The following is a 25723-nucleotide window of genomic DNA, read 5'->3' on the forward strand; positions in this document are numbered from 1 at the left end:
GATTGCAGCTCAGGTCACGATCTCAGGGTCGTGAGATTGAACCCTGCTTTGGGCTCTGCACTGAGCGTGGAGCCTGCTTGAGATTCTCTCTCTCCCTCTGCCCCTTCTCTCTCTCTTTCCTCTTTCTCTAAAAAAAAAAAAGACTCTGGTATGACTGGAGCCAATCGATGTCAGAAGCTTCTGGTATAGCTGCGGATCACCTTCTCCTTGCCTCTCAACAGGATGCTTCTTCCCAAGCTAAACTGAGTTGTGTATGCAAGTGTGATCATGAGTATGTTAGAAAGGAGTGATTCTTCACAAGCTCAGGAAGAGGACTGCCTCAGCCTCCCTGCCTGATTCCAGTATTTTGTACACCTCGGAAGTGTAAAGAATTTTAGCCACATGACTCAAAATAAGGATTTGTCCTTTCCTGCTCCCCACCCACAAATACTGGGAAGGAATGGCTAGGAAAGTGTCATTTGACCTTTATTCATTCAATAAACACTAAGTAAGCACTTACTCTGTGCTTCCTAGGCAGCATGGGCGCGAGAGGCCTGGGAAATGATCTGTCAGGTCCCTCCCTGTTTTCAGCTGCTGCTGTCAGATTGACCCATGCTTTCCAGCCAAGACCTGTAGACAGTTTTGGGGTTCTCTTGTTCTCAGGTCCCTCAGATGCCCTCTTGCTTCCTTCTGCATCCTTCTGTGCAGGTGCTGATATTATGGGGGTCTTGAAGCATCCTTGGTTCGTTCCTGCCTGCTCAAATTTGGGGGTCTGTGAGCGATATCTTGACACCCTAGGTTTGTTACAGATGTTGCACATGGATTCTTGGTTTTTCTCCTAGTTGCTCTTTCCTTATGGGAGAGATTCAAAAAGTACTCTGCAGCCACTTCTGCTACCATCTTCCTAAAATGCTGTTGGGACAGAGCCAGTCTGAGGCTCTCTAAAACAGTCATCCCTCAGAAAGAATGACTTAACCCTCTCACTTGTGGGAATCTTAATTTCCTAAGAGTGACCAGGGTCACAGAGGGCATCAGAGTGTATTTTGGGTGCTGGCAGAAAGCTGACGTGCAGAATTCCAGGTCCCAAACCTGATGACTTTGTTTTCAGGGGAGACGTCCTTGGGAGGTGGAGGGAAGGGAGGCGTCCCCTTAGAACATTGCCCACTGAAAGGACAAAGATGAGTAGCAGGAAGTTGGAGTCATGGTAACAGTGATACCTATCACAAGCTTCAGGGTAGAGGTCCCACAGCAGTGCTATGTGTACTCAGAACATCTGCTAATTCAGGGAGTCTGGAGTGATAAGCCACATGAGTGGCCTTCCTTGGTCAGCTCCTTCAGGGGTCTGTAGCCCTGTGTTGCTCTAAGTATTACCTGCAGAGCACCTGCCTCAGAATGGGGCAGGAGAGGGGGTTCTGGGTTCTCTTTGTGTCCCTTCCCAAACCGAAAATCACGGGAAACTAAAGGATGTGCCTCTCAACTGTTGAGAAGGACCTCACCCCCCCAACCCCACCGCCGCAAGAGCGCGCCGGGGCACGCCTCTCGCCCCTAATGCGCGCGCCCCACACACAGGGCTGACCCAACGTGAGACCAGTTTTAATTGCAAAGCTGCTCCGGGCTTTCACTCTGCCCTTACCTGCCCCGCCCCTCCCTCCTCTTCCGCTCCACCCTCCTAGCGGTTCTCCTCCGCCTCCGCCTCGGGGTAAACTGGGTCAGGCCAACGTGGGGAGCCTTCGGCCGAGCCGCGAGGACAGCCAGCGTCCTTCCACCAGCAACCCCCAGGCCTAGTTCAGTTCGCTTCACTGGAGAGCGTCGATGGAGTCCGCGAGGCTCTCGGAGGGGCCGGTCTCGGAAGGGGCGGGGGCGCCCCTCACCGTCTGGCCCAGGGTGCCCCCGCGGCGGGCGCTGGACGCCTCGGAGCCGGTGCCCTCCAACAGCTTGGCCACGAAACCCACGCCGGCCGAGCGCAGCAGGCCGCCGCCGGCCCACGCGTACAGCACGGGGTTCACGCTGCTGCTCAGGAAGGCCAGCGCGATGAACACATAGCGCGCCAGGAGCAGCGGGTCTCCCCTCGGCTCCGGCCCCCGCCCCCTGCCCGCCAGCGCCCGGCCGGCCTCGGCCAGGTTCACCACGTGGTAGGGCAGCCAGAAGGCGACGAAGGCCAGGATGATGAGCGCCACCAGGCGGCCGGTGCGGCGCCTGCGGCGGAAGCGCCGGGCCTGCAGCCTGAGCCTGATGTACGAATAGCTGACCACCACCACCAGGAAGGGCAGCAGGAAGCCGGTGAAGGCCTCGAAGAGCAGATGGAATGCCTTGGCTCGTTCGCTGGAGTAGTTCAGGAAGCACAGGGTCTGGTTGTTCAGTGTGCGGTACATGATGACGGGTGTGGCCAGCAGAAGGGACATCACCCAGATGCTTGCTAGCACCCACCAGGCAACGGCCTTGGTACGAAACTTCTGGGACACAAAGGGGAGGGCCACCGCCAGCGAGCGGTCCAGACTCATGACCGTGATCAGCAGGACGCTGGCGTACATGCTGACTCCGCAGGTATAGTGAAACAGGCGGCAGCCAACCAGTCCAAACACCCAGGTGCTGCGGGCCACAGAGTACAGGAAAAAGGGGGCAGTGAACAATACAGCCAAGTCCGCCAGGGCCAGGTTCAGCACGAGCAAGGCTGTGACAGAGCGTTTCCGCATCTTTACCAGGATGCTCCACACCACAAAGCTGTTACCAGGAAGCCCCACAGCCAGCGCCACTGACAGTATGACGATAGTCAAGGGAATGATGAACATGACACCTAGTGAAGAGGTACTGCCCCAGATGTAGTGTCCGTGGCCACTGCAAGGACCTGGAGAGTGAGGGCGAACACAGGCATGAGGGTAGGGGGCCCGAGGCTTCCTCCCGCCCTGGATACACCTAGCCTGAGGACTCTGGTCCGTCTCCAAGATCAGCAGCAGCAGATGCACCTCTGCAGTATACTGCCTTCATCCCTTCATCAACGGACCTGGCTTCAGGGGATCTGGCAGAGCACAAAGACAGGTTTCTAACTGGACGATGGGGCTCCTTCTTGCCCACAGACCCGATTGCCAAATACAGAGCTACAGCAGCAGCATTTCCATACCCTTTCTGCCTCCTTCCCTTCTGAGACCCAGAACCAAACAGGGCGGGGGGCCTTCCTTACCAAAGCTGCACCCCTCAGAAGCCTAGCTCCTCTGTCACCTGCCAGGCCCTTAGCCCCCTCAGTCCCGTCGACTTCCCCCAGTCACCTGCCGACTCCAGAGCTGCCCAGGGCCCACCAGGAATAACAGGCATGGGGAGGAGTTTGTGGATAGGAGACAAGAACAAGTCCTCCCTGGTCCTTTTACCACTGGTCAGGCTTTCTTTGGAAATTCCTTTGCACCTTCTCTCACGGTTGTATCCTGCCCCACCCCTACCTCCCCTGCTCCCAGGATACTTACTTCCAGGCTTTGCCGGGTACCGGTTGGAAGCTGGTGCCAATCCCAAGGTCAGGGCAGAGTGGCGCAGCTTATCCCCAGGTCAGCCCCAGTTCCAGGGTCCCAGCCCCAGGTCTGGGTGCTGTCAGCTAAGTCCGCCAGAGAGGAAGTACCAAGAAGCAGAGGAGGGGGAAGGCACATCTTCCTGAGGGTGGGGCTGACACTCCTAGCCCTCCCTTCACTGGGGGAGGGGAGGGGAGATAGTCTTTGTGTTCCCGAAGAGCCCAGCAGGGAGAAAGACTCCTCATGGGTGGGACCAGATGAGAAGAGCCCAGGAAGGTGGAATGAGAGGAAAGGGGGGGTGAGGGAGTGAGTAGGCTGGGGTGTGCCCTCAGATGCAGGTCTAGACCGGAGAATTGGACAGAGTAATAAACTGTCATACAGGAGGAGGGAGGGAAGCCAGAGAAGGGAAATGGCCTCAGATGGAGAGGCAGGAATGTTGGGTATCTTTATACGTTGTGTAAATAATGCAGATTCTTAGATCAATAGGAAGCGTAGGTTAGACCTGTGGCTAGGTTATGGGTTTGGGTTTAGGTAACATCAGGACAGCACCCTGTCTTTGGCTTGGATTCAAGCCATGAGTGGAGGGGGAGGGGGAGGGCCCTCTTTCAGCACCCAAATCTATTCCTTCACTTAAAAGGGTTGCTTCAGCTCTAGGTCAGTCAGTTCTCCCTTCCCTTTGGCAGAAGCCAAAGTCCAAAGGATCTCCTTAGAATCGCACAGAATGCCGGTTTCTCCGCCCTTCCCCAGCCACTTGCCTTACACTTGCCTGTGTGGCTTGCCTGCCACATGAATTTGGATTTAAGATCTGGGCACTGGGCAAAGAGGTTGGCGCCCTCTCTATTGTACCTTCCCATAGTTGGCTGTCCAGTCCCACCTCAGACACACAGAAAAGGTGGAGCCTGAGCACAGGGAGAGGAGGTGGGGGCAGTGATGCCTCACACCTGCCCTGCCAGGAGGGGCAACCAGGAATGTGCAAAGAGGAACAGCCTTCCCAAATGGTCACTCTTCTCCCTTCTTGGAGGGAGGGCAGTCTCCCCCTGTGACCTCTCCTGCAGGGGCTAAGATCTGAGAAGTCTTTCCTTCAGTCTGACTGTGAGCCTTCCTGCTTCCCTGCCAACTCTGTCACTTGTCAGGAAAGACGTGGCATGTGATGGTGGTCACTGCGGTCCCTTACCCTTCACAGCGTGCCCACTTTCTCTGCTTTGAGAAAAGGCCAGCGCAGAGCAGACCCAGCAGCTGTGAGGCAGAGGATGTGATGCAAAGAAATGGGCTGAAACCGCAGCAAGAAGGCAGAGTTGAGGAAGGGCTTTCTGACCACAGATACTGTGAGACGGGGACTATGGAAGAGAGGAAGTTGGGGAGCCTCTGCCCCGGCACATGAGAACAGGAAGAAGCCCCTGCTGTCGGTGTTTGGGGATGAAAGTTCTGGCTCAGAGCTCCAGGGTTAACCAGAGGCTCCTTCTGGCAGAAGCTGGGTTGTCTTTGCCTCTCCCAAACTACTCCCCACCTCCATGTCTCTCAATGGCCTTTCTTCCTCCACCCCAGACTAGATACTCTAAGCATACTTCCTGCCCCCCAAATCCAGAGCTCCACTTCCGCCCCAGTTTGGGTGGCCCTGGCATGACCCTGAGGACTGAATTTCGTCTGTTGTTTCTTGGCCTCTGCCTGGGTGGTGTAAACAGTCACTAATGCAGAACCTGGGGTGATGGTCCCGAGGGAGCACTCACGTAAACGGCCATCAGAGTTTGCCAAGGACTGAGAGGACTGGAACAAGAGATGTTCAGCACTAAAACTGGGAAAGCCTTGGGCAAACAAGGACGAGTCGGTCACGCTAGTGACCGCATGTGTGTGCACGTGGACACCCTCTAATAAAGAATCCTATCCTACATCCTCAAACTCAAAAGTGTTGGGATCCAGAACAGCTTTAGGACCTAGAGATGGAGAGACTCCAAAAGATGGGGGCCAAGAAGTATTGGAGGGTGCTGAGCAACAGCTAGCAGTCTTGGGAGGAGTCAAGATTTGGCAGAAAGAAAAAGGAGACAAAGGAGAGGGGGCACCTCCCTGAAAAACTCTCCTGTCCTCCAGCCATCCACACCACTCCCCATACCTGCTCAGCTCCAAGCCCCAAACGTCCCCAGGGGTGAGCATGTGCCTGCTCCTGGGCTCCTTTTTGAGTCAGGTGACCTTTGGGGGAAGAGTTGGATTCAGAGAGGAAGACAAATCTGACGCCCAGGGCTCCTTCCCCCGCTGTACCAACTGCAAGACAGGAAAACTATCCTCTCAAACCCCACAGATTATCTTTCCCTTTCCAAAGCCAGGTTTTTCTCCACTCGGCTCTTGCAGACCCCAGAGAATGGATCCCACCCCCATCCCTCATTCAAGCACCCATACCTTTCCTTCCGCTTTCTCCCTTTATTTCCAGAGTGGTTCAATAGGTTGGCCTGGGAGACCCAGGCTACCTGGGCTGGGGAGGACAAGTCAAGATGCCACTGAAGGCTGGCAGTGCCCAGCCTCGGGCTGACCCAGGAGAGAACCAGGTGGCTTCAGTACAACTCAGGCATGACGAACTACCAGCGGGGGCATGCTTATGCCATCATGTAATGCCGCCCCCCCCCCCAGTGTATTTCACAGTAGCTCTTGGCAGCAAGTCAGCAGCTCTGGCACAGAGGCACATGCCAACCTGCAAGCACACAGTACCATCACCATTTGCAGTCCCTCTGTTTGGAGGTACCTGGGCCTGCCCCAGGGGTATAATTCTGCCCAGAAAGATCCAAACTGTGGCCAGAGAAGGGTCCCCAAACGCTCCAGAGTGGTTCCCTGAGTTCTGGGGGAGGGACGATGGAAGGGGACAGGGAAGAGGCAGGCCCGGTTGTAGGGTCTGGTGTCAAGGTTCCCATCCCTGACTGTCCTTCACCCCGCCCCCGGGGTCTCCATCGCCCCGGCCCTGCGCCACCACTTTAAGCCTAGGGGTAGCTCGGAGCTCCATGGTCCCCTCCCTAGAGCGGCCGCTCCCTCGGGCCTCTCCAGAGCCCTCAAAGAGCCGCGTGAGGAAGCGGGGGCCTGCCCGGGGCAGCAGATCCCCGGCGGTGAAGACGTAGAGCACCGGGTTGACGCTGGAGCTGAAGAAGGCCAAAGCGGTAGTTCCAGCCCGCGCCGCCTGGCCCGCCCCGCCCAGCCTCGCCAGGGCCCTTCCGGGCGGAGCCAGCGCGGCCGCCACCTGCAGAATGTTGACCGCGTGGTAGGGGGCCCAGAGCAAGCCGAAGGCGAGCACGATGGCGCTCACCAGCCGGCCCACCCGCGTCCCGTGCCGCCCGGCGCCCCAGCGGGCACCCCGCAGCCGCGCCAGCGTCAGGCCGTAACAGCCGAGCACCAGCCCGAAGGGGAGCACGAAGGCCGTCAGCGTCTCCAGGCTCAGGTGGGCGGCGGTGTGGGCCGGCGACGGGTGGCACAGCTGGCACACGCGGTCTCCCCACACGTGGCGGTAGACGGCGGCCGGGGCGGCGAGCAGCAGCGCGGCCAGCCAGACGGCCAGCAGCAGGCGGCGGGCCAGGGCCGGACTGCGCAGCCGGGGCGCCAGGAACGGCCGGGTGACGGCCAGGCAGCGCTGCAGGCTGAGCAGGCTGGTGAGCAGGACGCTGGCGTACATGCTGAGCGCACACGCGTAGTACACGGCCTTGCAGCCCGTCTGGCCCAGCGGCCACGCCTGCCCCGCCAGGAAGGCCACGAAGAGAGGCGTGAGCAGCAGCACCGCGCCGTCGGCCAGCGCCAGGTGCAGCACGAGCGTGGCCGCCAGCGGTCGCCCCTGTGCGGGCCGCCAGCCCGCCAAGCTCCACACGACGAAGCCATTGCCGGGCAGCCCCAGCAGCGCCGCCAGCAGTAGGAAGGCCGTGCCCGTGACCCGCGAGGCCTTCCAGCTCAGCAGCGTCTCGTTCCCCGGGGGCCGGTAGCAGGCCAACATTCTTCTGCACCTACCGGGGGGAGGGGGGACGGGGCAGGGGGGGGGGAGACGGAAAGGGCCATAGAAGGCATTTAGGGACTCTGTCTCCTCCCACCTCCCTGTCCTCCGTCTCGGAGCCTTGACTCAAACACTACTTCTTGGCCGACCCTAGCCCCAACTCAAACACTACTTCTTGGAACCCAAATGCCCTGCTGTCGGTCAGCTGACCTCCCCAGGCCTGACTCCTGGTTCCCACTCTCGCGACCTCCATCTCCACCCCCTTTAGTTGGGCCCCTCCTTTGTCCAGCCCCATTGCTTCTACCTCAGCGGAACGTGAGTGGTGGGAAGTCAACATGCATGAGCAGAGCTACTTACCCAGCCGGGAGCTAGAAGGATGGTGGGCCCGTGAGGAGCCTGGGAAGCTGAAAGGCACAGCAGCAGCAGGAGAGGTGCCTACTCCTAACCTGTGCTTGTCAGGTTTGCAGTGTGAGACGAGAAGGGGGAGGGCCAAGGTGGGGCTCTTCTCGGGCCTCTCACTGGGGCCCCTCCTGCACTCTACTCTTTCCCATCACTAACACGCCCAGGCGTGTGAGAGTCCGCCTCCCTAGGAAACAGGATAAGCTGCAGGGTACAGATAAGATTCCCAGATCATGTAGGTGAGTAGGGACACTGCTGAGTCCTGACTCTGGGTCCTGCATCTGCACTCATGCCTCCCCCCAGTTCTGGCCCCAGTTGCCCCAACCTTGCCACCTGCCTGTTATATGCTCTCAGGCTTCCCTGGCCAGCACTCAGCAGAGAAGGTGACCCAAACTACTCATTCCCCCAGCTGCTCTATCTTGGCCCATTTCCAGACTTCTGATCCAGGTGAGCCCCCTTTTCCCTCAGTTTCCTACCTACTCTTCTTATCTCTTACCTTAGGCCCTGTCCCAGTCGTTCCCCCCCCTCCCCGGGGGGGGGGGCTCTCACTGGGCTGTCATTTACAGCTTCCAGTCACGGTGCTGAGTTCTGGAGGATGCATGGAGGTACAAGGGGCTTATAACCTCCTTGAGGAATCATAACACACAACCTCCAAGAGACCCTACTACCGAGCTGTACCAGGATACAAGATAAGAAGAAAAGAATCGGTGCATTGGTAGAGACATACCGACAAGAAGCCTTCTCTGGGTGAAGAAGTCAGGCAAAGCCTGGAAATGAAGACATTCTAGGGGGACCTGGTACACTGATAAGGTGGAGGTAAGGGGAAAGATCCCTGCCCCGTCAACAGCTGGAACTGGGGGGCTCCCAAGGAGCCAGGACGCCAGTATTGTCTCAGTTTGGGTTACTTCCAAAGCACAGCCTGAATTAAGGGCTTGGGTACAGGTAATCCTGCATCTGGCAGGTCAGCTCTGGAAGCAGGAGTGAGGGAGCAGGGCAGAAGAGGGGAAAAGAGAGCCAGGAAGAATATGTTGTTGGGTCCCTTCAGTAGGGATCAGGAAGCTCTCAGAAGTACACAGAACACCTCCCAGAAAGACAGAAGACTGGGACACTGGTGCCCAGCTTGTATTCCCCATGGTCTGAGGGCTGTCCTGGAGGTATTATACACATTTGCAGCCTGTACTTGTCAGGAGTCTGAGTGGGCTGCCATAGCTTCGGACCCCGAGGCAGGAAAGCAGAGATTCACACTCATGTGATGGGTTCAGCCTTAGTGAGAGTCTGAGCTTCCAGACAAATGTCCACCACAACTGTCGCTGAAATCAGAGCAGACTCAGGGCACCAAAAGCTAGTCTCAGTGTCTTCAAAGGACACCCCCCCCTTCACATCTCCTTCGTGCCCATTAAGTGGCCAAGTGAAAGGTGAGAGAGAAAGTGACCAGTCCAGTGTGGCTAAAGCAAGCCGTTCTGGAGAACAAAGCCGGTCCCTCCCCTAGATCAGGGAGGAAGAAGCAGGGAAGCAGGAAGTCCATGGTCCCTGCCAGGATCCTGGTAATCCTGGATCCGTGCAGCAGGATCCATTCTCCCCTCACCGCCCACCCTGGCACACTGCCTTACCCCTCATTATGTCCAAGCCCTGCCCACAATCCCACCCTCAGCCTGGCCTCCCTTTTGCTAAAGCTGCAGTTTGTGGCTTTCACAGTAGGTGGCGGCAAGTTCAGTGCAAATCCCACATAATGCAACTTCTCAAGGACTGGGAGCCCGAAACTATCCTTAGAAATTCTCTCCATAGAAAGAAAAAGACCAGAGGTCACATCCCATCCCATCCTCTTACACTGTTCCCATTTATCCTCAGCACACGCCGCCACCAGACACACACACACACACACACACACACACACACACACACACACCCAAGCTTCTGTGACTTTTGCGGCAACTCTGGACCTCCATCCCTCCTCCACGATCCCATCTAGGCCCCTCCCCTTTCCCTCCCCTTGGACTTTGCCCCTCTTACTGGCCTGGCAGGGGGGGCCAGAGTCCGGGGTGACTCATCCCCCACCTCACTGGGGCTGAGATCCTAGCTCTGTAACAGAAAACACCACCACTTCAGCCCCAGCACAGCGGAGAACCACCCAGCCTAGAACTCACTGGGACAGGCAACTCTCCTGCTCCTTCCCTCCACCATGGAGTACCTCTCATCCCTAAACCCCAGTGGTCTGCTCAGGTGATTTCTAACCCTCCTCTCTACCCCCCAACTCTGAGGATAGTGCATGGCAACAAAATTCCACTCAGCCCCCTGGGAGACTCAGAGACTCACATACCCCTTCCCTTCCCCGCCCCCACTTTCCGCAGTGGGCTTGTCCAGCTATGGAACCACCACTGACCACCCCTCCTCTCTCCCTCTCTCCCTAGGCTACTCTGATCTCCAAACCTAGATCCCTCCCTAACTCTCCAAGCACCCCATCCCCAGTCATCCCCCCTGCAGTCGCCAAACTCCTCAGTTCTTGACCTTTCTTGCCAACTACCAGGTCAGTATCCAGTATGAGCTCTGAGATTGGCCGGAAAGTCTGGACTTCAGCTCCACCACCCCAGCGACCTTTCCGAGTCTGTGATCACAAGCGGAGCACCCGGAAAGGTCTGACAGCTGCCACCCGCCAGGAACTGCTAGACAAGGTAAGTGAGCCAAATCCCTAAGTTCCTATTGCAGGGGCAGCCAGGGTGCTAGAGAAGAGTGAGAACTTGGAGTGAACAGAAAGGCTGAGGTTAGTTACATGGCTGCCCCTCCCTCTAAGGGCTAAAAGGGGGGGGAGGCGCGGTCAGCCCAATGACCAATGCTGTATTTAGGTCAGTTCATTTCTTTTCCAGGGCGTAGAGGAAGGAGTGGATAGGGAGGGTTGGAGGGATGGCATTCAGAAGTCAGTATGGAGTGTCGATTTGTATGACAAATCAAGTTCAAGGCCTGATTCTATCAGGACTTGCTGGTTTGCTAGTGTCAAACTGTAGGATGTTGTTCAGTCTATCAAAACTTCAGTTTCTTCATCTACAGAAAGGGAATAATGACACACCTTCCTCCTAGAGTTGTTGGAAGGAGTCAGGGAGGACAATGTATGTAAAGTACTCCATAGATAGATGCCTGACACTAATGAAGACTCAAAAATGTTAAGGGTCATTATTACTGAAAACAGTTCTGGGAGGGCTCTCTGAGGGTGAGGACAGTGAGGTAGGACACTGGAGATAAGACCGAAGGATGGACCTCAACAGAAGCAAGCAAGCTTTTCAATTCCAAGCCAATAGGAATGGCTCGAAGGGGTACAGGGGAGAAGACGGTGATGTGGACAATGACATAGGAGCAAATAGGAAGTCAGCCCTTAGTGAGGGTCCCCCAGCAACTGAAGAACACCAAGAGCTGGAGCCATTTGAAGGGATGGCAATTTTCCAGGAAGTAGAGTTGGGGTATCAGCCAGCATCTAGGGCCAACCAACGGATGTGGGGTAGCTGGGGAGGGAGGGGCATGGCTAAGCTCTGCCCCTTCTCCCTCCTGCTTCCTGTGGCTGGGCAGGCACTGGAGGCCCTGCTGCTGAGAGGGATGCTAACACTGGTGCTGGAGGAGGATGGGACCGCTGTGGAGAGTGAGGACTTCTTCCAGCTTTTGGAGGATGACACATGCCTGATGGTGCTGGAGTGCGGGCAGAACTGGAGCCCCAGCAGGGTGAGAGGCCACAGTGGGGCTGTCGTCAGCCACCAGTCTCTCTCGAGCTTCTCTAGCCCAACCATGATCCTGGGGCAGACACACTGGGAGAGGCGAGGAGTTGCCAAGGACACCTTATAAGGGGTCAAACGGTCCGGGGAAGGGTGGGTCTGACCTAGTGCTGATGGGGAATAGTGGTGGGTGCCAGGGTGGGAGGGTGCACTGTACTGATGGAAGTGCCCTACAGAGTGGCATGCTGTCATATGGCCTGGGCCGGGAGAAGCCCAAGCACAGCAAGGACATCGCCCGCATCACCTTCGACGTATACAAGCAAAACCCTCGAGACCTCTTTGGCAGCCTCAATATCAAAGCCACGTTCTACGGGCTCTACTCCATGAGTTGTGACTTTCAAGGACTCGGCCCAAAGAAAGTACTCAGGTCAGAGACCAACAGGTCATGTTTCCCCATCCCCCTACAGTTGCAGCCCCCCTAATTCCTTCTGCACTCACCTACCCCATTAGCTCTCCCTTGTGGAAAACCCCCTCGATGGCCTCCTCCCAGGTTCCCCCACCCATCTGACTCCATCTTGTCTCTGCCCTTCAGGGAGCTCCTCCGTTGGACCTCTGCACTGCTGCAAGGCCTGGGCCATATGCTGCTGGGAATTGCCTCCAGCCTTCGCCATGTAGTAGAAGGGGCCGAGCAGTGGCACTGGCAGCAGCAGGGTCGCCTCCATCCCTACTGAGAAGGGGCTCTGAGCTGCTTTCTGCCCCTAGACTCATTCCAAGAGACATACTGTGAGGACTGTGACAGCATTGGCTTTGGAGATGGGAGGACAGTGCAGATGAGATGACTCACCGGATTTCCCCACTGTCTTCTGACCCCACTGTTACAGGCCCCATCAGCATAAGGCCTTCCAGTCTAGCCTATACCCTTTCCTGAAGAATGCTGTTCCCTTCCCAGCCATCTTTCCGGCCTCCCACTTACCCTGAAAGGCCACAGGCCCATCCCCCAAGCATCTCGATTCCACCCTGATCATTGCTACATCTAGATTCTTTGCACCTCCTCCAGTCCCTAAGCTTCCCAATGCACTGAATTCAGCCCTCTTTGACTTTGTCTCGATTTCTTTATACCCTTCTCCCCAAAATAACAAAAACATTTCCAACAAAAATATAAAAATATTTATTATTAAGACTTCTGACTCCAACTTAAACTACAAAGGGGACAGGACAGGTATGCCCTTTACCCTTCCCCCATCAACACCCAGTCCCAGATCCAAAGGCTTCAGTCTTCAAGTATTGAGTTCAAAGCCCGCCTCCGCTTGGCCACTGCCCCCTGCTGCTGTTCCCAAGCCTCTCGGCGCTTCAGGAAAGTAGTCAGGGCCACGTTTCGAGCCACATGGTGGCCAAAAGGGTCTCTTATCAGCTCCTGGTTCTGCTCCCCTGCAAATGGAAACACTCATGTTCAGTATCATCATGCAGTCACCCACCATGCTCAAAGGGCCTCCCCCTGAGTGAAGGCCCTTCCATTTTCCCTGGGCCCTGGGTTGGTCTCGGGATCATGAATACCTCACTCTCCAAAGAGGAGAAGCTAGGGGAGGGGTGGGAGCACAGGGCTGCATAATCAGCAGACGAGAAGGGGAGGAGAGCAGATTGCTAAGAACCCATGGCCAACACCATCCTTTAGAACCGAAGTCTCTGCTGAATATAAGTCCCCTCTCCAGCCACCCAGCCATCTGAAGTGAGGGAAGTTTGGAAAGGTCAGAGAGAGGTGCCGGTACTCACCCAGCTCAGCAGCAATTTCCTTCCGGGCCCCCAAGGCTGCTCCACTCCAGATGGCATCTAGTACACGGCTGCCATGGCGACTACAGGCCAGAGCCACATATTGTCCCTGCAGTGAGACAGGTAAGGTAGGTCCCCCTAGGGCAGTCCACAAAGGTGTGCTGGGGAGGGCAAGGGGTGAAGTGAATGAAGTTTCCAAAGTTTACAGGTAGAGTCAAGAGAATCTGGGAACTACATATTCTCTCTTTGACTCTGAAGGACAGTACTAGGGCAAGCTCATGTTCTCTTAAATGGATGTTAGTAGGGGCATCAAAGCAGAAACTAGAACCTTTAGGGTCTTCAGCACACGGCGGCGCTGCTTGCGCGTCACGGAGGGGCTGGTCAGGATGGCATCGAGCACGTGTGAGCCAGCAGGGCTCTGGGCTAGAGTCAGAAGTTGTGGTCCCGTCAAAGCACCCAGACTTTGAAGTATAATACCAGGACTAGAGAAATGCAACAGATGCTGGAGCAGGAGAGACCCCAGGACTGTCACGTCCCCCAGGGCCCTGGCTGTGGCCATGTCCACCTGGAAGGACAGAGAGAGGGCATTAGGAGGCAGCCACCAAACTGCCACCTCTGCCTGGATGAAGCCAGAGACCTCACCACCCTCACCACAAGGGTGAAGGACTTTTTAAACCCTGGCCCCCAACTAGTCACTGGCTTGGCCCCTCTCCTACCTCACCTGGTACTCTGCAGGCACTGCCCCCTCCTCCTCCAGCAGTCCATAGTACACCTCATAAGCCATCAAAGTGGCAAAGAGGGGCACACAGGCCACTTGCCGGGAAGAGGGCTCTGCACAGTGGAATGCCTACAGGAGAGGACAAAACATGATGAATCTGAGAACTACCTCATCCCTAACCCCGACTCTCTAGACAAGGGAAAGCATTCAGGAGACGTGAGAGAGTAAGCTGCACAAGGGCAGGATCTCCTCTGCCTTGCTGTATCCCCAGCCTCTATACACATGACAGGGGTTGAATAAACATTTAGTCCTTAAATAAACCGTTCTCTTAGTCCTGGGAGACAATTTTCATTCCAGGGCTATGAGATGGGTTTGGCTTCATTTCTCCCTGTATCTGTGAACTCCTCGGGCATGAGACCTCTTCGAGTCCAGAGATACAACCACCGAAGATCAGAGAAGTCCTAACTGGTAGAATTTGAACTGAGGGCATAAATGGGTGGCGGGTAATATCACCTCCAACAACAGCTGCAGGACCTGGGCTTGGTGGGTCCCAACTCTGCGGCATGCCCCCACCAGGGCAATGACCACCCCTGGGTGACCTTGAGCCAGCACAGCTTCCAGGGCAGGGCTCAGCTCCTCAAACACAGGGGACAGCTGAGGAGAGACACAGAATGAAGAATCTTTGGCATTCTGTAACAGTGGACTAAGTTATTCAGAGAAAACTTCCTACTGAAAACAACTAAAAACGCTAGATAGGCATTGCCAATATCAGGGTTTTGGTTTGGCCACATAAAGTCCAGGACCAGGGGACAGTTTTAGAGGTGCCGCCTCACTCGGGGGGAGCAGGATACTTTAAATGGCCACACTCTCAAAATAAGGGGATACTAGAATTAAATCCGCCCTTCTTACCGCAACTCCCAGCCCATGAGATCACAGGCAAGCGTGCCTTGGGGCTAAGCAGCAAAGGCAAAAAGAAGCTACGGCAATAGCCCTAGCACTCACACAGATTTGTAGCTAAGTACCCAGGGTCTGAATGGACCATGGAACCTCAAGCTGCAAATCTGGATTAAGCCAGTCTCCTGCCAGGCACCTGAGAAACTAACACAAATCCTTCCTGGAAAGAAGGCACTTTTGCCCTAAGCTCTGAGAAACCCCCAGGAATAACCTTTCAAGGGGAATGGCCAGCACACTGTCAGAGACACCGAGGCAGGCACCCAATAAAATAAGGCCCAATGAACAAGAACTAGCAGAAACAACAGAGTACAGAAAGAGATCTAGCCCCATTCTCAACTCACCAGCTCAGGGGTAGTAATAGCATCCAGTAAACGCTGCAAAGGGAAGTTGGCAATAGGGTGTGCAGCCAGGGCCTGCAGCTGCCCTTGGAAGTGATCCTCAAAGAGGCTCTGGAGCCTCAGGGGCTCCAACACCAGCAGGACCTGCTCCAGGAGTCTGGAGCTCGTCTGATCCCGCAGAAATAGCAGCAGGGGGCTAGGGACAAGGAGAACGTGATCAGGCAGCCTTTATTCTACTTCATCTAAAATACCCACATCACTTCATTCACAGCTTGACCATACCTGCCATCTGCTGAGGAGTTGCGGCTACTCAGATAGCTGATCACAGCACTGCAGAGATGAGCACAAAACTGGGGCAGTTTGCGGTGTAAGATTTGTAAGGCCACTTGAAGGCAGAAGCTGGAGATCTTGTCAGTGATAAATACTGTGGGAGAGGGCAGAAATAATCAAAGCAGCTCTTCCAAAATCCTGACAACCTGTACAACCTCAAACCTCAAGCAGTAAGGTACCAGGGACTATGGACATAAAGGCTCTATACAGAGTCTTTGCAATATCAAACCAGATCAGATTTGAAGAGGAATAAGACTGATCTAAGTAAGAGCTTTGCATGATGACAATCACCTCCAGAAAAATGGTCCTAGACCCTCCTTCTATCACCCTCCTTACCGGCAATGTCCTTCAGAAAGCAAGAGCTCAGGTCCTGAAGGCGATTCAAGAAAGTTTCAGGGACCTCAAAATCAGTTGGCTTACATTCCCGAGCTGGGGCCCTTTGTGCGTCTGAAAGATCAAAAATTTGTGCAGTGCTGGGATCACAAACTACCATCCAAGAGAGAGAATGATTCCATAGATGATCAAGGATTCAGCTTGGAGATGCAGAATATCTCTTCTCATCTGGATGACTGAACTGAGACTATGTTTCTGTTTTAATTTTTCTAAGAAATTTCAACCAGCTCCCCAGTGGTCCATAGGAGACAGGTCAAACTCTCAGTCAGGAATTCAAAGTGTTCCAAAATCAGGTCTCATCTAAACTCTCTAACCTTATTTCCCAGAGTTTTTAAAAATGTAGGTCACTGCCTATCAGTGCATCATGAAATCACTCTAGTGGATCTTAACCAGGCCTTTTTCAATGGAATAGAACAGAATAAAATACACCAGAGAAGAAAATATCAAAGTAGACTGCACATATTAAGAATATTGTCTCCCGAATTTCTGTTTTGAGTCCAATATCTGTATACATATACAGAGGCAGGTTCGGTGATGTTTAAAAAAAAAAAAATTCTGTAAGTTGTGGTTAAAAAAAAAATTGACATCCATTGCTCAAATGAATCAACTCGTACCCCTGGCCCCATTCTACTAGCTGTCCCTCAAACACACTGACACATCCTCACCTCTGGGCCTCTGCACTAATCTTTGGTTTGTTAAGCCTTGTTCTCATTCCTCTGCTAATTCTTCAAAGTCATGAGGAATTACTCTTCTGCTTACTCTCTCCTTCTGGACTTCCCAAACTCTCCTCTCCTCTAGGTCCACTTCCCTATCTTGTAGTACTTACCAGGTGACTGAGAGCCACGGTGCCTGGCTCTCTCAGACTCCAGAAGAGTCCCTCCCAACACCTGCAGCAGAGTTCTGACCACGAAGCTGCCATGTGTGTCTCCACAGTAGAAAAGAAAATCATCACACACCTCAGAGGCTAGTCCCAAAACCAGCTCCTCCAGGGTCTCCAAGGGACCATCCTTGCCATTCTCCTCCTCCTCCACGTCCTCCTCTTTCTCTGCCGGGCTCCCCAGCAATCGAGGCAGCTGCAGCAAAGCACTTTGCAAGACATGCACCCCGCATCGATGACAGGCCACAAAGCGCAAGCTGGAGCGCAAAGCAGCCCAGACTCGACACAGCGGTTTCAGGGGACTGAATCCCAACAGTTCCTGCATAATCTCACTGCCAGTCCTGTTTGTGGCCAAGGCTAGGGCCTGAGCCTCCACTTCCTTCAAAACATTGTGCACCATCAGTTCTGGAGAGACAAGAAAAGAAATATTTTAGAGACTGAGAGGAGAATAAGGTTATGTTCCATCAGTTAACAGAGTGAGGGAGAGATGGGGGAGCGATGAAGAGGATATGGGAGGGCGCCTGGGTGGCTCAGTTGGTTAAGCGGCTGCCTTCGGCTCAGGTCATGATCCTGGAGTCTTGGGATCGAGTCCCGCATCGGGCTCCCTGCTTGGCAGGGAGTCTGCTTCTCCCTCTGACCCTCCCCCGTCATGTGCTCTCTCTCTCTCTCTCTCATTCTTTCTCTCAAATAAATAAAAAAATCTTAAAAAAAAAAGAGGATATGGGAGACGAGACTAAGTCCCAACGCCCTGGGGACCCATGAAAATTTCCCTGCCTGTCCTCGAACGAATCCCTCTTAGTCCCATCCTGCGGTTGCTCCCCACCTCGTTCTTCTCCGGTCTCGGGAGCCTCTTTCAGCGCGGACAGCGCCCGGCGGAAATACCCCAGAGCTTCGGGGCTCAGGTGAGGGTGCGCATCTAGGGCCGGCTCCGAGCTCCGGTCCGGAGGCGGGCCGGGTGGCCGCCGGCGGTCTGGTGGGGGGCGCCCCGACCCCTTGGCCCCGCGCCCTCGTTTGCCACCTGCTGGGAACCGGCGCCCCGCCTTGTGCGGGGAGCGCGGACCCAGCCCCATGGATGCTAAAGCCCCTGATCGTCCGCCAAAGCTTCCCCAGCCACAGGGGAGCAAGCAGCCAGGCGCATGCGGGGACCGGACCGAGTCTAGAAACGCCGGCGCGCTCGGGGCGCAACATTACGTCATAGTTCCGCGACGGCCCCTAGCCGGGCGTCAGCGGACCTGCTCCCAGGTCGCCCCGCCTCCATTCCTTAGTCCCTGTCCCAGCTGAGGATCGCCTCCTCCACGCCCCCAGCTGACCCCGGACCAGAACGCAGACTGGCTCCCCAGCCTCCACTCTGACTCGGTTGCACTCACCCCATCCTGCCCCCGCGGCCGGAATTGAAGCTCTCGAAGTCCAAGGACTTTGCGAGCTAGACGGCGCCGGGACTCCAAGACCGCACGGGTGGCGGGCAGATAAGGGGCGCGAGCTCCCACTACTTAGGACTCAGGGTCCCTGGGCCTCGCGCTCACCCCCGACAAGGCCAGGCCAGAGGCCAGAGCTCCTGATAGCCCAGCAGCCTGCGTGGACCCGCCGTGAGGGGCTACCGCGCCAGAACCCCACCCGGTCACCCTGTTTCAGAGTCCCGGTAGGTGTCTGGCCCTGGACAGTCCTACGCAGCCCCTGGGGTCATAGTCGCTCGATGGCTCCTAGCCAGGGGGCAATGACCAACTCGTTCGCCCCCCAAAAAGGACCAACAGCCTTACCCTGCAGCCTGCACTATTGTCCCGCTCTGAAACTTCTCTTTGCTCAAAGGATCCCAACCTTAGCTCCCTCTCCTACCGCTATCCTGATCACCCTTCCACAATACACAGTTTGCAGCCTTCCCTAGAGCAAGTCTTTGCTTCCACAGATTTCCCCCTTTTGCTTGTGAATCATGGCAGCTCCCATGAAGGGCCAAGTGTGCGTGGTGACTGGTGCTTCCAGGGGTATTGGCCGCGGCATCGCCTTGCAACTCTGCCAAGCAGGTGCCACAGTTTACATCACCGGCCGCCATATGGACACCCTGCGGGCCACTGCTGAGGAGGTGGGTGCTTCCTCTGGAACCACAGGGGCAGAAAACACCTGAGGTAGCCCTTCCCACTGACCACCCCTTCCACTAATCCCTTACCTGAAGCCATAATATTTCTTTCTTTTTTTTTAAGATTTTATTTATTTATTTGAGAGAGAGAATGAGAGAGAAAGAGCACATGAGAGGGGGAGGGTCAGAGGGAGAAGCAGACTCCCTACTGAGCAGGGAGCCTGATGCGGGACTCAATCCTGGGACTCCAGGATCGTGACCTGAGCCAAAGGCAACTTTGGCTGGTCCAACTGAGCCACCCAGGCGCCCAGCCATAATATTTCTCAACACAATGCAAATATTTACTCAAACTAGAATAAAGTCCATAAATAACTTCAGATCAGGTCAAAGTTTGCCACTGAGTTTTATGAAAAAACTTTCTGTTTGAGACCTTCAGGGGTTTTGGAATTGCAACTGAAGGGTTGTGGACCTGTGCTTCCCTCTATTTTAGGCAAGACTTTACCGAGCTGTACACTTACGGTTGACTTTTCTACTGGATTTCAGTTAAATATTTGGTTTGCCAAAAATTGTGTGAAGCACGGAGGTTAACCAAGACCAGTAAGATGTCACTTCTGCTTTTAAAAGATAGCGTCCAGCAGGAAATCAGAGGCAGACACAGAATGCTCTAGGAGCATGGGTGAACAGTTAGGAAGCAAGGAGGTAAGAGGGTAGGACCCAGAGCATGGATCTGGAGAATAGGAGGATTGGTCTTGAATAAGGTATTTTTCTTCCTGTGAAGTTAGAGGATGGGGACACATTTATGGTGGGTGAGATAGAACAGAAAGTAGAAATAGTTCATAGCTGAGGGTTTTGGTTTGTCAGTTACCAGGCGGGAGCGTTGGTGAGGTGACAGTCAGAGGGCTGGGACTGAGTAGGGGTTACACGTGAGTGGTGAAGAGGGGAGCTCAGAGCGTGAGAGATGGGAATGACCAAGGACGAGGAAAAAGAGAGATACTCCTTTCTCAGGAGCAGCCCTCCTGCCTTATTTGTCCCTTGCCTTCCACTAGCAGAGTACAATGCTTTGCCCATGGTAGGCCTCAGTAAATGTAGATTTTATTTTATTTTTATTTATTTATTTTTTTAAAGATTTTATTTATTTATTTGACAGAGAGAGACAGCGAGAGAGGGAACACAAGCGGGGGGAGTGGGAGAGGGAGAAACAGACTTCCGACTGAGCAGAGAGCCCGATGTGGGGCTCCATCCCAGGACTCTGGGATCGTGACCCGAGCGGAAGGCAGATGCCTAACGACTGAGCCACTCAGGCACCCGGTAAATGTAGATTTTAAACCTGAAATCCCAGTCCTTTGGGTCTGTAGGGAAAGGACCTAGCATTCCTGAAGATCCTCAAACAGACATCAGAGGGCGGTATTGCTCACCATCTTCCCTTAGCTGCTGGCTTTGATTCCTACTCTTGCCCTCTCAGCCCCCCAAGCTGGGAGTTGAAGAGAGTTGCCTCCTGTCTCACACTCACGTGCAACTATAAACTCATATCCCCTCTGTCCCTCATCAGGCACAATCTCGAGGAGGCCAGTGTGTGCCTGTGGTGTGTGATTCAAGCCAGGAGAGTGAAGTGCAAAGCTTGTTTGAGCAAGTGGATCGGGAACAGCAGGGGCGTCTGGATGTGCTGGTCAATAACGCCTATGCCGGAGTCCTGGTACCCTTTAAACTTGATTCCAGTTCCACATTCCTAACCTCCCCCTCTGGCCCTGGAGCCCTCATCCCCACTCACTGTCCCTTTCATTATCCAGCCCCTCATACCTTCCTGCCTTCAGATCATCCAACTCACCACAGTCCCTGTGCTTTCCAGGCAATTATGAAGAACATTAACAAGGCATTCTGGGAAATCCCTGCCTCCATTTGGGATGATATCAACAATGTTGGACTCAGGTGAGTGTTCCCTTTGCACACCACAAGGGCTGAGTGGGCCTGGACCTTTCCCCATGTGCCCTCTCCTTGTCCCTCTGACCTCCCCATCTCTTTCTTCTTCTTCTTGTCCCATTTGTCTTACACCTCTGGAGAATTTCCATCCAGGGGGATCTGTACCTGGGAACATTGAGTTTTACCTTGTTTCTGTCAGTAATTTTCGTCTGAACCTGCTCTTGTCCTCTCTCCTGCCTCTTACTCTGCACATCCAAATGCATGGCCCAGAAGGGAGCCTCCTTTCCTCAGTAAGGCACACCGCCTATAGTTGACATTGACAAAGATGGAGGAAGACAAAGACAAGGAAGGAATTCTTCTGTTTTAGATCAAGAGAAGGTCAATGAGAGTGAGCACCTGCCATTTGAGCCTCCATATCCTCACTCCAGATCCGCAGGCCAGGACACCCCCATGTCAGAGTTACACATACATCTGGCGTGGGAGTGAGATGAAGCACAGCATGTAGAGTTCACCAAGCATGATACACCAGTTGTGTCTCCTTTTTTTTTATTATTGGAACGATGGTGCCCTCTCGGAAACTGCACTCTGTGGGTGTGATCAGCCACTTGTGGGAGTAACTAAGAGGTTATCTGAAAATCTGTGACTAAAGCATTTGAGAACACCCACAGCTTCTAGTGGCAATCCCAAGGAAGCAGGATTAGAATGCAGTTGTGATTTCCAAGGTAGAAGAAAGATGATGACGACAGGGCAGGATGGTCAGCTAAGAGGCAAGAAAAGAAAGCCCAAAGACTGGTAATTGGCAATGCCCACATGCTTAGTCTTCCAAAGGGAACGGCCCTCCACACTCTCATCTCTTTCGAGTCAGGGTTATGAGCCTATAAGGCAGAGAGGTACAGACCTCGGCCCCTGAGCCCTGATGAATTTTCCAAAATAAAGGCCACTTGGTGAGCCTCTTGAAAGCCCAGCCTCCCCCACACACGCATTCAGGTATACATTTACTGTGCCTTTCCTCTGCATTACCTTAGATTGGGCTTTCCCTTTGAAACTATAATTCTTTCTCCTTGTTTCCACTTGGAGGGTCCTGTTTCCCATGCAAATGAAATGTTTTTCTGGTTACCGAGTATGTGTGCACTGGGTTTTCCCTACATAGGAAGGTGGAAAACTGAGTTTTTCCTTTACACTCACCCACTGATAGTTCGTTTTACCGGTGTTCCTCTCAGAAAGTGGCCTCTAGGCCTGGATTCCCCAGGTCTGCGGCCGCCCCTATGTGGCCTTCTCTCTTCGGTCCCAGCCACTGGAGGGCAGAGGAAGCTGCCAGGGCTACAGCAGCCAGGCCAGCGGCGAACATCATTTATTCCTTCTCCTTCCTTGCCCACCCTCTAGAGGCCACTACTTGTGCTCGGTGTATGGAGCGCGGCTCATGGTTCCAGCTGGTCGGGGGCTCATCGTGGTCATCTCCTCCCTTGGGGGGCTGCAGTATTTCTTCAATGTCCCCTATGGCGTGGGCAAAGCTGCGGTGAGGACCCAAGAGCACAGGGGTAACAGAGGCATCGGACAGTGACGGTACCTAGAGCTCAGGAGATAGAGATCAGTGCTCAGAGTAGTAAGGCCGAGCGGCCCACTCGTCCCCCTCTGCCCCTCCATAGACAGCTCCTCTGCCTGGGTTCTCCTTGGCTGGCCAGACTAGGCAGTGCACTGGGGCGGTAGACAGCTGAGACAGGGTTCCCGGGAAGGGTTAGGGGGCTGGGTGTACCCAGCAGAAGCAGGGAAGGTAGGGGAGGAAGGCAATGTGGCCAGGTGCCCTGGCTCTCACCCTGCCTTCTGTCCTTCTACAGTGCGACAGGCTGGCTGTGGACTGTGCCCAGGAGCTGCGGCGCCACGGGGTCAGCTACGTGTCTCTGTGGCCAGGGTTGGTGCAGACAGAACTAATAAAGGAGATCATGGTGAAAAACGACAATACTGACGATCCCCTGTTGAAGCAGGTGGGCAAGGGGAGGGTGAGGGAGGCGGAGGACGCAGAGAACTCAGCCTCTCCATCCTCAATGACAAGACAGTAACAACAACGGAGAGCCAATCCCCCGGTGCCTACTGCGGCGGGCGTGGGGCTGAGCACTGGACACACGTTATGCCCTTTTAAGCTGTAAGGGAGATATTATCTCCATTGTACAGATGGCAAAACCGAAACCTGGAAACATTAGGAACTTGTTCAAGGTCATGTATGCCATAAGTGGAAAGGCTTCGTGCCCCGAAGCCCATGTTCTTGACCCCTGCACTGAACTAGCCTGGGAGGTCCAGACATAGTTGACATTCCAAGATGTTTCCACTTAGGAGAGGCAGTGGGTCCTGGTGCCAGAGTACAGGGCTCACCTGAATGTAGGGAAGAGTGGCTCCAGCACCTTCTGAGTCCCGCAGGTGCACTGATGAGGGCCTGTCTCTCCTGGAATAGGAGCTGAAAGTGGGGAAGAAATGTGGGCAGTTCTCTTGGAGATTAGCCCTTCACTTCTCTGCCCTTGTGTTTCAGTTGAGATCTAATTTCTCCTCTGCGGAGACCACAGAAATGAGTGGCAAATGTGTCGTGGCTCTGGCAACAGGTAAAGAGGTTGGGGGCAGGTGGTAACAAGAAAGGGCCTGGAGATGGGGCGCCCAGGTGGCTCATTTAGTTAAGCATCTGCCTTCGGCTCAGGTCATGATCCCAGGGTCCTGGGATCGAGCCCCGCATCGGGCTTCCTGCTCAGTGGGGAGTCTGCTTCTCCCTCTCCTTCTGTGTGCTCTCTCTTTCTCTCTCTCAAATAAATAAATAAATCTTAAATAAAAAAAAAAAAAGAAGAAAGAGAGAGAGCGGGCGGGCAGGCCTGGAGAATCTGCAGGGTGGTGGCATCCAGTCCTGAGTCCTGGCTCAGGAGATGGTTGAGGAAAATACCCTTCTTTTCTCTGGCTTCTGGAGACCCAAAGCGGCCTAGGGGCTGGCTTACAGGAAGTGCAGCTGGGAGCCAGAGGTCTGAGAACCTTCCTAGGAACACAGATAATTCTGGGCACCTAAGCCTGTCAGTGGTTCCCTGTGCCACTGGGCCCAAACCTTGTCACACCGCGTCACTTCTATGCCTCTCAGCTGCGTTTGTGCCCACAGATCCCAATGTCCTGAGCCTGAGTGGGAGGGTGCTGCCATCTTGTGACCTTGCTCGGCGCTACAACCTTCAGGATGTGGACGGTGAGAGCTCTGGCGGCACAGCCAAGCTGGACCTCCCTTCCTCTGTTGCCTGCTCACTCCTCCTCCCACACTCTCTCCCCATTCCTTCTTCCCTCACATCCCACTCAGGCTCTTCAGCCAAGGTGGAGGTGTCTAAGGAGTGGGAAATGAAGACTTAACCCTCCTCTTCCTGTGGTCTGCAGGCCGCCCCGTCCAAGACTACTTGGCTTTGAGCTCGGTCCTCTCGCATGGTTCTAGCCTGGGCTGGCTGGCCTCCTACTTGCCTGGCTTCCTCCGTATGCCCAAGTGGATTTTGACCCTCTACGCTAGCAAGTTCTAACCCTCCTGACGTCATGCCTCTGCCCTCCCTCGGGCTACGTAGTAAGGCCTGTCTCACTGAAACAAGGCAGCTTCTCCTGCCTACCTCATACCCTTGAGAGGAAGAGAAGGCCTCCACTGTGCGTCCTGGGTGAGCCCTGTGGGCCCTTACGGATCCTCCTTTATGCCTTAATTTTACCTGCCCCTACATTTCACTTTTTGCCTTAGTATTGAAAAACACTCTGGGGGCTAATAAAAGTCTCATTTCTCTTTCAGCGAGTTTTGACTGTTGATTGTGTGCTCAGCAAAGCATTAAGTGCTTGAGAGAAAGACTCCAAGATATGCAAAATGTTTAGGTCCCCAAGGAGTTCCCTTGCCAGGACAAAGCCCCTTTCCTCCAGACGTGTTCCTGCTCTTCCCTGTAGGGCTGCCCATCTCAGGCCACGAGGCCTGTTTCCACGCCTCACTAGGGGACAGGGTCCCTCCACGACCAGAAGCAGGCCCACCCCTGTCTTGCGGTACTTTCCCACCCCCGCAGTCCACCACCTCCTCAGGGATGCCTGCTGCCTTCTAGCTGGGCCTGATCTCAGGGCAGCAAGGGCAGATTCCTCGGTGTTTATGATTTCGTGGCATTTGGGAGGAAAGTACTGTCCTAATCCAGGTGAGAGACAGAGGAATAGCTGCAGGCTCCTTCCTCGCTGGACGGTACCACCTGAATTGCTTCCTGAGGAATTGACTGCCCGAGCCCTTTCGGGCTGCCTGGCCTACTCGGGGCTGTCCCAGCCTGAGGCAAGGCAGCCCGGGCTGTGAGCCCAGGGCCCCTCTGAGGGAGCCTCCCCAGCAGCAGCCTAGATGGCCATCAACGTAACGGGACGGCTGCTGTCAGTCAGAGGTGCAAAGACCATTTCTAATCTTTGCAAAAGGCAGAGTGAGAGCTGAGGCCATAGCACGTGCAGGAACTGTGAGCTCCCTGCGGCTTGCGGGGACAGCACCGCTTACCGTTCCGGTGCCGTGTGCGAGGGTGGCTGGTGAGCGCCGACTCTATGCTTCTCTTCCAGCTCCCCAGTCCGTGGTGACTGCACGTTTGCTGCTTGAAGTTAGCTTCAGCGAGAGTATACACGCCACAGAAACCAAGAAAGGCTACTAATCAGGGCTTCTATTTACTTATTTATTTATTTAGAGAGAGCTGACTTAGCACGTGACTGGAACTATGTCCTAAATCCCACCATTTGGCCAAGCACCCCATGGTCACAGTGATCAGATGTCCTCAGCACCCTCTGACCCCCTTCCACTCGCCACCCTCAGTTCCTATTATCTCCTAAGGTTGGCGA

At 54.6% G+C, this 25723-nt stretch overlaps 5 protein-coding genes across 6 annotated transcripts; 2 read left to right on the plus strand and 3 right to left on the minus strand.

Annotated features, from left to right (window-relative positions):
* Positions 1–1551: 1551 nt before the first annotated feature.
* Positions 1552–3592, minus strand: LTB4R (leukotriene B4 receptor). Its single transcript, XM_028114877.2, has 2 exons — positions 3435–3592; positions 1552–2824 (listed from the first exon to the last, which is right to left on the minus strand). Exon 2 carries the CDS (start codon positions 2766–2768, stop codon positions 1776–1778), a length of 993 nt encoding a protein of 330 aa, XP_027970678.1. The 5' UTR covers positions 2769–2824; positions 3435–3592; the 3' UTR covers positions 1552–1775.
* Positions 3593–6357: 2765 nt separating this feature from the next.
* On the minus strand, positions 6358–9299 carry LTB4R2 (leukotriene B4 receptor 2). The gene is made up of 3 exons (XM_028114753.2): positions 8991–9299; positions 7782–7879; positions 6358–7441 (listed from the first exon to the last, which is right to left on the minus strand). The coding sequence occupies exon 3, from the start codon at positions 7429–7431 to the stop codon at positions 6358–6360; it is 1074 nt and encodes a 357-aa protein (XP_027970554.2). The 5' UTR covers positions 7432–7441; positions 7782–7879; positions 8991–9299.
* A 707-nt stretch (positions 9300–10006) lies between these two features.
* On the plus strand, positions 10007–12616 carry CIDEB (cell death inducing DFFA like effector b). Of its 2 annotated transcripts, XM_028114930.2 has the most exons (5): positions 10007–10047; positions 10352–10496; positions 11383–11532; positions 11759–11949; positions 12115–12616. In XM_028114930.2, the coding sequence occupies exons 1-5, from the start codon at positions 10007–10009 to the stop codon at positions 12251–12253; spliced, it is 666 nt and encodes a 221-aa protein (XP_027970731.1). In that variant the 3' UTR covers positions 12254–12616. The 2 variants fall into 2 exon arrangements, with proteins under 2 accessions (XP_027970731.1, XP_087880785.1); XM_088024659.1 differs by lacking the exon at positions 11383–11532.
* Positions 12617–12666: 50 nt separating this feature from the next.
* Positions 12667–18050, minus strand: NOP9 (NOP9 nucleolar protein). Its single transcript, XM_028114929.1, has 10 exons — positions 17723–18050; positions 16849–17304; positions 15966–16076; positions 15582–15723; positions 15303–15495; positions 14521–14661; positions 14011–14136; positions 13618–13854; positions 13293–13398; positions 12667–12950 (listed from the first exon to the last, which is right to left on the minus strand). Exons 1-10 carry the CDS (start codon positions 17967–17969, stop codon positions 12793–12795), a joined length of 1917 nt encoding a protein of 638 aa, XP_027970730.1. The 5' UTR covers positions 17970–18050; the 3' UTR covers positions 12667–12792.
* Positions 18051–18108: 58 nt separating this feature from the next.
* DHRS1 (dehydrogenase/reductase 1) lies at positions 18109–24667 on the plus strand. The gene is made up of 9 exons (XM_028114917.1): positions 18109–18538; positions 18803–18976; positions 20520–20663; positions 20817–20896; positions 22271–22403; positions 22723–22869; positions 23409–23478; positions 24015–24095; positions 24278–24667. Exons 2-9 carry the CDS (start codon positions 18827–18829, stop codon positions 24412–24414), a joined length of 942 nt encoding a protein of 313 aa, XP_027970718.1. The 5' UTR covers positions 18109–18538; positions 18803–18826; the 3' UTR covers positions 24415–24667.
* Positions 24668–25723: the final 1056 nt, after the last annotated feature.

The sequence above is a fragment of the Eumetopias jubatus genome, unplaced genomic scaffold (assembly GCF_037043125.1).
Source record: "Eumetopias jubatus isolate StellerSeaLion01/CBP00866 unplaced genomic scaffold, mEumJub1_p1.0 scaffold_7, whole genome shotgun sequence".
Taxonomy (NCBI): Eukaryota; Metazoa; Chordata; class Mammalia; order Carnivora; family Otariidae; genus Eumetopias; species Eumetopias jubatus.